We start from the raw sequence: 11,179 nt of genomic DNA on the forward strand, positions 1-11,179 counted from the left end.
GACTGAATGGACATGAGTTTGAGCAAACTCTGCGAGATGGTAAAGGACAGGGAAGCCTTGCATGCTGCAGTCCACGGGGTCACAAAGAGTTGGACATGACTGAGCGACTGAACAACAACAACAATGAATATTCTTATTTCCATGTCACTCATTCATTCCCTGTAAAATTTCATCTTTGAATTCCTATCACTTCACACAAGGCACATGGAAGGTATTGAATATGAATATACATATATTTTAAAACTGAGATATAGTCCATGTAAATTCACCCTTCTAAAGTACCACTCTGTAGCTTTAGTATATTCACAAGATTATGCAACCATTATCACATCTAATTCGGGAACATTTTTGTTACCCCAAAATGAAACCCAATACCATCGGCAGTCCCCATGCCTACAGTCTCTGTTTTTGCTGTTCAGTTGCTCAGTCATGTCCTACCCTTTGCGACCCCATGAACTGCAGCATGTCAGGCTTCCCTGTCCTTCACTATCTCCTGGAGTTTTCTCACACTGACGTCCACTGAGTGGGTGATGCCATCCAATCATCTCATCCTCTGTTGTCCCCTTCTCCTCCTGCCTTCAATCTTTCCGAGCATCAGGGTCTTTTCCAATGAGGCGGCTCTTTACATCTGGTGGCTGAATTTTGGAGTGCAGTCCCTGGCCAGTTACTAACCCACTTTCTGTCTCTATGGATTCACCTATTCTATAAATTTCACATTAATGAAATCGTACAATATGTGGCCTTTTGCCTCTGACTTCTTTCACTCAGTACAGTGTTTTCCAGGTTCATCTGTGTTGTAGCATGTATCAGCACTTCATTCCTTTTGTGCCTGAATGATATGCCACTCACGAATATGGAAAGACCGTATTTTGTATATTTATGCACCAGTTGGTGGATATTTAAATTCTGTATTTTGGCTATTATGAATAGGCTGCTAAAACCATTCACGTACAGGTTTCCGTGTGTCAATCAGTATTTTAAGTCAATGAGTAAATGAGTGAATGGGTGATGACTCGTCTCTCAACATATGTTCTCTGGCCAGGATATGAGTTACAATCTTTATCTCTTTTGGGCAGGTCTGGGCCGGGTCGTCCAGGCTGAGGAATATCTATCCCAAGCTCAGTGGACAGTCCTCAAATCAACCGAATGTAGTTATGCCATCCACTCCTTACTGCATCGGAACCTGGGACTTCTCTACATGGCTAAGGAAAACTACGAGGAAGCCCGCTATCATCTGGCCAATGACGTAAACAAGCTAAATTACGACGCCTGAGTGTATCTGAGAACACCTCTGTTTGGTTGCTGTTTATTGCTGTTTTCTTTTTACTGAGCGTTTCTCTGAAACTTTCTGTTTACAACTGTTTGGTGGACTATTAGCAAGGACACAATTCTAACAACCTGAGTTCAGGACTTTCCGCTTTTTGTCTGTACGTCCTTGTCCACATCACGTCACTTCCCAAGCCTCAGTTGCTCTGAGGGTGATAAAGGGAGGCAGAAGAGCATCCTGATTAAGATGCGTCATGGGCTTTCCTTCTCGTTCTAGTGGTGTCTTTTCACCAGGCACATGCTGCTGCTGCTGCTAAGTCGCTTCAGTCATGTCTGACTCTGTGCGACCCCATAGACGGCAGCCCACCAGGCTCCCCCGTCCCTGGGGTTCTCCAGGCAAGAGCACTGGAGTGGGGTGCCATTTCCTTCTCCAATGCATGAAAGCGAAAAGTGAAAGTGAAGTCACTCAGTTGTGCCTGACTCTTAGCGACCCCATGGACTACAGCCTACCAGGCTCCTCCGTCCATGGGATTTTCCAGGCAAGAGTACTGGAGTGGGGTGCCATTGCCTTCTCTGCACCAGGCACATAGACTTGCATAAATTATTTCATGTCATTCATCACCTGTAAGACAGAAACCATAAACTAGTTTCTGCCTCAATTGGGTCCAAACGCAAAGAAATTGCAGCGATGAGTAAGACAGCAGAGCATGTGCAGTACTTTGGCTATTATTTTTATAAGTAACATCAACATCTTTTCTTCAGAGTGTGGCTATTACATTTAAATGACCTGGAGTTGTGTGAAAGTGATTTGTAAACTATAGAACTCTATACAGTTTAGACAGGATGATGAGGGTGATGATTGAGCTGTTCTTCCAAAGGTTTCTATTAGGATTCCAATATTGGACCATATTGGGACTTCCCAGGTGGCACTAGTGGTAAAGATCCCACCTGCCAATGCAGGAGACATAAGAGACACAAATTCAATTCCTGGGTCAGGAAGCTCCCCTGGAGGAGGGCATGGCAAGCCAGTCTAGTGTTCTTGCCTGGAGAATCCCGTAGACAGAGGAGCGTGGTGGACTACAGTCCATAGGGTCACAAAGAGCTGGACATGACTGAAGCAACTTAGCACAGCACAGCCCAGCACATTGGATAGTATTACCAGAGAGACGAGTTCCTGAGCCTGAAATCTGGATGAGGTTGGGGTCAGACTGCAGTCTCAGTGAAGGCTGAGTCTTCTTGAACCTCTCCATTGGGCAGCCTTCCCTCTGGTTGCCTGCCACTGCACAATGTCCCTAAATCTGCTGGAAACCTTGTTGTGTCGGTGATTCTCCATATCCGCTTACCCCAGATCCATTCTTTGCTCTGCTCTGGAAGGCTGACCTTTATGGACTGTAGAACCTGGACTTCACTGCTCTCTGGCCTCAGTTGCGTCTGGGGAGTGAGAGGCATGGCAGAGGAGGTTTGGAGGAGACAGGGGGTGAGGTATTTACTCTATGCTGCCTTTCTGCACAAGCACACTTCCAGCAAGGGAAGTGCTCCTGGTAGCCACAGCTCCCGTCAGGCAGCCTTCACCTGCAGCTCTCTTTCTGGCCCTGGTAACCCTGCTTTCTCCCCTGGTTTTCTCAGGAGTTTGGACTGTATAGTCTCTTACTGTAACAGTCTCAACAGCACAGTCCCTAGTGCTTCACTAACTCATTGGTTCCTTACCCCTTCCACGTCTCTGGAGGTAAACCTTTTATTAAACCGTCCTCAGGAAATACTTGTAAGGGTACCATCTACTTCCACCCAAGAGCTAGACTCATGCACTTCTTCATTTGTGTTTCCTCTCTATACGCTACAACCTCCAACAAAAGAAGCAGAAGCGCATTCTGTCTTGAGCTGGACCACACAGTTAACATTAGATCAAGCTCAGATTCCTCAGCCTAAGTTTAAGAAGAAACACCCAAATTATTGATACATACCATAAAATTCAGTGGTATGTACAATAAGTGTACAATTCAATGATTTCTTAGTAAACTTAGAGAGTTGTGTAACCATCAACATAATCCAATGTTTACCCTAAAGAAAGCCCTCATATCCATTTGCAACCGTTTCTCATGCCCCTTCCTGTCCCTCTAGATCTACCTTTTAATATACACATTTAATATAAACAATGATATGTGATCTTTTGCATCTAATTTCTTTCACTTAGCATAATTATTTTGAGTTTCACCCATGTTGTTGTGTATATATCAATACTTCATTTATCTTATAGTTGACTTATCATGTAGATCTACCACAATTACCCTTCACCAGTTGATGGACACTGGGGTTGTTTCCATCTTTTGCCTGTAAATAATACTGTTTATGAGCATTTGTATATAAGTCTTTGTGTGAAGAAAGTGGAAGTGAAAGTCGCTCAGTCATGTCTGACTCTTTGCAACCCCATGGACTGGGGTTTCAGTCCCTGGAATTCTCCAGGCCAAAATACTGGAGTGGGTAGCCTTTCCCTTCTCCAGGGGATCTTCCCAACCCAGGGGTCAAGCCCAGGTCTCCCACATTGCAGGTGGATTCTTTACCAGCTGAGCCACAAGGGAAGCCCAAGAATACTGGAGTGGGTAGCCTATCCCTTCTCCAGGGGATCTCTCGACCCAGGAATCAAACTGGGGTCTCCTGCATTGCAGGAGGATTCCTTACCAACTGAGCTGTCAGAGAATGTTTTTATTTCTCTTGGATATATGCCTAAGAATAGAATTGCTGGGTCATGTGATTAAACTATGTTTAATTTTTTGAGGACTGGCAAACTGTTTTCCACAGAGGCCACATCATTTTATGTTCCCACCAGCAATGGACAAGAGGATTCCATTTTTGCAATATTTTTGCCAATATATGTTATTTTCTGTCTTTTTAATTAGAGCCGTTATTGTGTGTGTAAAGATGTAGCTCATTGTGGGTTTTGTTTTGCATTTCCTCAGTGACTAATCATACTGAGCATTATTTCACGTACTTATTAGTCATTGGTGTATCTTTTTGGTGACATGTCTGTTCAGATCCTTTGCCCATTTTTAAATGAGGCGTTGTAAAAATTCTTAGTAGACTCTGGATGCACGTCCTTTATCAGACATATGATTTACAAAGAAAACTCAAGCACTCTCTTTCCTCCTTCTGCTGTAGATTTATTTTGCCAGTTGTGCATTTGGAACGGAGCACATCAGGGCCTCAGGCGGCTACTTCCACCTGGCTAATATCTTCAATGGCCTTAAAAAGTTGGACCTGGCAGACACATTGTACACCAAGGTGAGTTGGGAATACGGGAGCTGAGCCTTGATACTTAGTCCTTATATCTTGAACCTGGTGTCAGACCATTCATGAGAAATTCGTGACACAGACAGAATGAAGTGACTAGCCCAAGGTCACATAGCTTAATACATGATATATTCCATTCTCTTTCTTTCTGTTTCTCCTCTACCAGAAGAGTTTAGTCCTTAGCATCCATAGAGCAGTGACCAAATAACAAATTATGGGTCAATAAGAACCAAACCCCTCCAGACAGACTGCCATATACTCTGTCATAGGACTTCCCTGTAGCTCAAATGGTAAAGAATCTGCCTGCAATGCAGGAGACCAGGGCTTGATCCCTGGGTCAGGAAGATCGTCCGGAGAAGGGAATGGCAATCCACTCCAGACTTCCTGGAGAATCCCGTGGACAGAGAAGCCTGGCAGGCTACAGTCCATGGGGTCGCAAAGAGTCAGACACGGCTAGCAACTAACACACACACACACATACTCTGTCGTATCCCTAGCAGCAAGCTAAGGTGGTCATGTTAAAGAGTGGTATAGAGGAGGAGATTAGGTTTTTAAGCAAAATTGATTGTGGAAAGGTCCTGTGAAGGGATCAAAGAACATGAAAATACTTTAAAATGTCCAACTTTACCTGTGAAAGATTTTAAACTGCTTCCAATATATTAAAATGTTGGTTATGTTCGTATACACCTTACTTAGCAAATAACCATTTTTGCATATGGTATAGGCTCTCATGCTGCTGCTGCTAAGTCGCTTCAGTCGTGTCTGACTCTGTGCGACCCCATAGACAGCAGTCCACCAGGCTCCCCCGTCCCTGGGATTCTCCAGGCAAGAACACTGGAGTGGGTTGCCATTTCCTTCTCCAATGCATGAAAGTGAAAAGTGAAAGTGAAGTCGCTCAGTCATGTCCGACTCTTCGTGACCCCATGGACTGCAGCCCACCAGGCTCCTCCGTCTATGGGATTTTCCAGGCAAGAGTACTGGAGTGGGGTGCCATCGCCTTCTCTGAGGCTCTCAAGCAGTGACTATATTCATATTTTAGACTCAATTCTGAGGAGGAGGCATTGTGATGTAGCTGGAAAAAAAAATGAGCTCTGGAATCAGGCAGACTTGAATTTAAACCTTGGCTGTTGCACAAAGCAGCTCTTACCAAGGGTCAAGTGTGATCTTAACTTTTCTGAGCCTCAGTTTAATTATCTATGAATTGGGAGTAATAAGAACAAGACTTCAGTTGGGGTGTTGGGAGGATGTAAAGGAAGTTGTATGTGCTCAACATATGGCAGTCATTTTTAAAAATATATATATTTAAACCTGATTTTGTAAATTAATTTTTATTGGAGTATAGTTGGCTTACAATATTATGTTCATTTCTGCTGTACAGCAAAGTGAATCAGCTATATGTATACATAGATCCCCTTTTTTGGATTTCCTGCCCATTTAGGTCACCACAGTGCATTGAGTAGAATTCCTTCTGCTATACAGTAGGTTCTCATTAGTTACCTATTTTAAACATGTGTGAGTGCATGCTCAGGCGAACCACCATAGTAGTGTATACATGTCAATCCTAATCTCCCAATTCATCCCATCCTCTTTCTCCTCTTGGTATTCATACACACATGGCAGCTGTTATAATTAGACCCCCACCAGGGCCGTCCCCAGATCAACCTTCCACATGCCCTTTGTAGCCCAGCATTTGTCAAACTTACCTTGGGCAAGCACCTCCGGCTCCTAGGGCTCCTCCTGCCTCCAGGCACAATGAAATGGGGAGTCTGTAGATGGTCAGAAAGCCTGGCCAGAGGTTCTGCCCTCTCAAATGGCTGGTCCAATGGCTAAAGTCCAGCCTGCTTGTCTGATTACCATCTCCTTTCCCAACAGGTCTCTGAGATCTGGAACAAATATTTGAATGATCGCTATCAAGTCCTCTCACAGGCTCGCATCCAACAAATGGATCTACTGGGCAAACGATTTGAGACTGACACTGGCTTGGGTAAGTGGCAATTCTTCCTGGGACACAGAGCAGTGACTTCATTTCTTCTGATCCATAGACTTTGCCTCTCAGAGGGAGAGCAGCTGTCCCTGTCATGGGGCGCATCCGTGCCATCTTCCCTATTTTGCAGATGGGCAAACTGAGACAGAGGAATCAAAGAGATTTGGCCAGTGTTGTGAAAAATTCAGGTGCCTAGCATTACCCGGTGGGCTGCCGTCTATGGGGTCACACAGAGTTGGACACAACTGAAGGGACTTAGCAGCAGCAGCAGCAGCATTACCCATGGGCTTCCCAGGTGGCACTAATGGTAAAGGACCTGTCTGCCAGTTCAGGGGACGTGGGTTTGATTTTTGAGTCAGGAAGATCCCCTGGAGGAAGGCATGGCAACCCACTCCAGTATTCTCGCCTGGAGAATCCCATGGACAGAGGAGCCTGGTGGTCTATAGTCCACAGGGTCGCACAGAGTCAGATACAACTGAAGTGACTTAACATAGCACACACAGCATCACACACAGTCTTTCCAGCGGGGTTAATGAGGGACATATTTGGAAGGAAAAAAACCCTGCTAGAACCCCCTGAGATTTTTGCACAGCATCCATTTTTTATATGTTATCCTCCCAGGACACATGAGTGTCCACACAGAAGTCCAATTGCTCATTTGTTCTGGAGCCTCATCCTCTTCCTTTACTGGACCGTGAGCTTCTCAGTGGCATGGTGGATTCTGAGTCATCTCTGTATCCTCAGCTCAGCAAAGAGCTGAGGACTTAGCACAGCACCATTCCTTCTGAGATCATAAAAATCGATGCAGGATCTTGTTTCTGCTCAAAAGAGAAAAACAGTGTAGTGAGTGAGACAGAAACTATGTGAAAGAAAAGATAACTTCAACAAGTACAAATTACATTACAAGGTGAGTCCCGGAATGAAGAAATGAGGACAGTTGGATGGTTTTGAAAAAGGAAGACTTCTTGAAGGAGAAGTTTTGAGCTAAGCTTTGAAAAATTCATAACTTTATTGACTTTTCCCTCATTATAAAAGTGGTTCATGTTAAAGCATAACACTTGAAAATCATAGCTATCCAGAGTGTCAACTTTAACATTATAGTGTATGTCTTTTCTGTCTTTTTCTCTTAGCTTAGCCTCACATGGGGAAAGCGGAAAGGTTGTTGCTTAAACATCTTTGGATTTGGGGAAGAAGAATTAAGATTCTGTGGTTGCCAGAAGCCTGTCTCCCTCCTCTTGCTGTACAGTGGAAACTGAACTGAACCCAAGGAATCACACCAGGACAAATTCCCTGTATTGGGGGCCTGAGAAATCTAGGACTCTGAAAGCAAGCAAGCGAAGCAACTCAGGGACCTGTAGGAATGAACTTTTTTTTTTTTTTTCCTTTCAGTTTACTCTGATGATGGCACGTTGGACAAAGCTGGTGAACTGCCTGAAGGCCGAGTGCCCTAACTGCTCAATGCTTATCCCTGAGGGTAGACACAGCTGCCCCAGGGCCTGTTTCCTCTTTTCTCCCTTTCTTTCCATTGCAGATGAAGCCCAGGAAGCAGAAGCTATTCAGATCCTGACTTCAATCTTGAACATTCGAGAAACTACATCTAGCAAAGCCCCTCAGAAAACGATCTTTGTTCTCAAAATTCTGTTCATGCTTTACTTCCTGATGATGAATTCTTCAAAGGCAAGTTCCTCTAGAAAAGCAGCAAGTCTAAAACAGAGGGAGAAATTCCTCTGGTTGGATTCGGTTGTTTTGTCCAGCTGCACTAGCTTTTGTCCTCAGAGTAAGCCCTTGCTCCAGAAAAGTTCAGACACTCATGACATTTCCCCTTGTTAAGTCCAACTGCACAATGAAAACAGGATTGTCTTCTTCCCTCAAGGGGACCACCCTAGGGTCGCACAGGTAAACGGAGGCTGGGCAGTGCTGGGAGGCCTGCAGGACGGAAGGGCTCTGGGGAGTTCTTGGGGAAATGGAGCAGTCACTCTAACTACACAGTGATAGTGAGTTCCCTGTTGCTGGAGGGATCCAGGCAGAAACAATTCCAAAGGTAATCATTTTTGAGTGCCTATTACATGCCAGTCACTAGCCTAAGTACTTTACATGAAGTGTCCCATGTAATTCTCATATCAACCTTCAAAGTAAGTCTTTTATCATTCCCACTTTACAGGTAACGAACCGAGGCACAGAGTGGGTCCATTATTTGCCAAATTTCTTATAGAGTAGGTGGCAAATCTCAGGTTTCTTGATTTATTGACTGATTAATCCACTCATTCAATAATTTATTGAACTTCTGCCATTTGCAAAGGATGGTTCTGGAGACTGAGGGTACAGTGGTGGACCACTAGCCAAGTTGCCTATTTCCATGGAACTTATGCTCTTCTGGAGGAGGGGAAGTCACAACAAACAAGTAAACACATAAATGTGTAATATAATTTCAGAGAGAAAAGCACTACAAAGAAAAACAAAGCAGGCAAGAGGAGAGAGGGTTGGTTGGAGGAGGCAATTTTGTGCAGGTGACATGGAAAAGTTAAGGTGTCCTTCCCCTGTTCCCTTCTTCCCTTCCTTCCTTCATTCTTTCCATTTGTCTGCAAACTTTTACTAAGCACCTGCTATATACCAGGGCTTGGAGGAGTTCTGGATCAGTGTGTTATAACAAATACAAACACAAAACAGTGTGATAACAAAGCCTGGGGCACTGTGGGAGCATGAAGGAGGGACAGCCACCCTATATGGGATGGAGGTGAGAAAGGTCAGGGAACAGAGAACCATTTTCATTGCATTTCCAGGTTTACTGTGGACAAAACCTCTTCATTTCAGGGTCCCATTTTCTACTCAAGGAAGTCATTCCTCCAAGGTATTTTAAGGATGTTAGGTCTACAAGAGGTTCTTAGAAGAAAGGGCCACCTCTGTCTACTCAGATTGGTGCCTTGCTTCCTTCAGGTCTGGAATTAGCTATCTGCTCTTGAATCAGGCTTTCCCCGTCCTCTGTCTGAAATGACAATCCCCCATCGGACACGACTGAAGCGACTTAGCAGCAGAAGCAGCATTGCCATCGCCATCGCTAATGCTTTCTGTCCTCCTGCCTCTAGTTTTTTCTCTTAGCATGAATCACTATTTAAGATACCATCGTATTCTACTTATTTGTCTTGTTTATTGCCTCTCTCTCCTACTATATAGTAAATTTTGCAAGGTTAGGAATTTCTGCCTGTAGTCACAGTCTCTGAAACACAGTAGCCATTCCATAAATGTTTATTGAAAGAAAGGAGGGAAAGAGGGAAGAAAGGCAGAGAGGGAAGAAAGAAGGGGAGGTAGCAAGGAAGGGAAGATGAGCCAGCGTCTGTGTCAAGATGTCCTGTGAAACTTCTGTCCAAATCAAGACTCTGGGCTACCCAGACTCCCCAGATGGCAATTTACTGGTGGCACCTCTCACCTCTATGCCTCTCAGTGTTGGTTCAAAGGGCCCTGAAATGGAGAAAAGAGACTTTGTCCACTATAAACTCAGAAATTCAGCATCCAGGTCTTCCTGTTCCCTGACCTCTCACCCTCATCCCACACGTGAGGCTAGCTATGAAGACCCATTTCATGTGTTCACAGGTTTTCACAAAGAGCTCAGTGGGTGGTGTGAGAAGTTGAAGGATCCTTGCCCATGTTTCTGGGGCTGAGGAGAGATGGGGCTTCCAATATAATGCTTTTCTGTGACAATTTCCTTTTGTCTCTGCAATTCTCTTTCAGGCAGAGGAATATGCCTTGAGAGCCCTCCATCTAGCCAAAATACAGGAGCTCAGTGTTCAGGAACAAAACACCATTCAAGACTTACTAAATCTCATCTCAGTTGAGGAAGCTCAACCCATTACTTAGTGACCCATGAGCTCCGCATCAGGGACGACTGAGCATCTCATGTATTTCAGCCTTGCATAGGGGCAGTGAGGTGCTATGAATTGCTGAAGTACCTACCCTGTTCCCCTGGGACTGCCCTCGTAGCTGTGTTTTTATTGTTACACAACATATGTTGGGGGAATGTAGAGCTTTTGGCACAGAGATCAGTAAAACTCTTGTTTATTATGACTTTGTACGACTTTGAATAATGTGCTGCTAGGTCACTAACAAGGTATCCGTAATTAAACTGCAAATAGTTTATCCTATTTCTCAGAGGTCTCCCAGTGATTCATGCTTCATAGCTCTTTGCCAAAGAAAGGGGTAGGGATTAAAGCTATATTAAAGTTCCTCTATTCTGCTGTAATTAAGTTGGCATTAATTTGAGGTAGATTGTGATTAAAATGCCCATTATGATTCCTAGAGCAATCGGTAAGAAAATTACTCTAAAAACAGTTAAAATCAACAAAGAAATTAAAGTGGCACACTAGAAAAGATCCACTTAATGGAAAAGCAGGCAGTAAAGGAGGAATGGAGGAACAAAGAGGATGTGTGACACGTAGAAAGCAAATTGCAAAATGCAGACATAAATTGCAGGTCTTGGGCAGAAAAGGCCCTGGGGCCTTTCAAGGAGCTCCAGTATAGATGGATTAAATTGCCCTTTCAAGCTGGTGTCTCTTTCCTCAGAGAGTTACTTGAAGTGGATGTGAGAAGTACTCTGGAAGGTCTCCTGTGATGTCGGGGACAGACTGCAGGCACTGGAGCAGACATGCCCGG

At 44.4% G+C, this 11,179-nt stretch overlaps 1 protein-coding gene across 1 annotated transcript in view; it reads left to right on the forward strand.

Annotated features, from left to right (window-relative positions):
• ZMYND12 (zinc finger MYND-type containing 12) overlaps positions 1-10,489 on the forward strand; it is a 34,576-nt gene extending 24,087 nt beyond the window's left edge. The window contains exons 4-8 of the mRNA XM_068965851.1: positions 1,077-1,246; positions 4,420-4,542; positions 6,424-6,535; positions 8,067-8,216; positions 10,266-10,489. Coding sequence (XP_068821952.1) covers positions 1,077-1,246; positions 4,420-4,542; positions 6,424-6,535; positions 8,067-8,216; positions 10,266-10,387 — 677 coding nt within the window. The 3' untranslated portion in view covers positions 10,388-10,489. The remainder of the gene's footprint in view (positions 1-1,076; positions 1,247-4,419; positions 4,543-6,423; positions 6,536-8,066; positions 8,217-10,265) is intronic.
• Positions 10,490-11,179: the final 690 nt, after the last annotated feature.

This window comes from Capricornis sumatraensis, chromosome 2 (genome assembly GCF_032405125.1).
Source record: "Capricornis sumatraensis isolate serow.1 chromosome 2, serow.2, whole genome shotgun sequence".
NCBI lineage: Eukaryota > Metazoa > Chordata > Mammalia > Artiodactyla > Bovidae > Capricornis > Capricornis sumatraensis.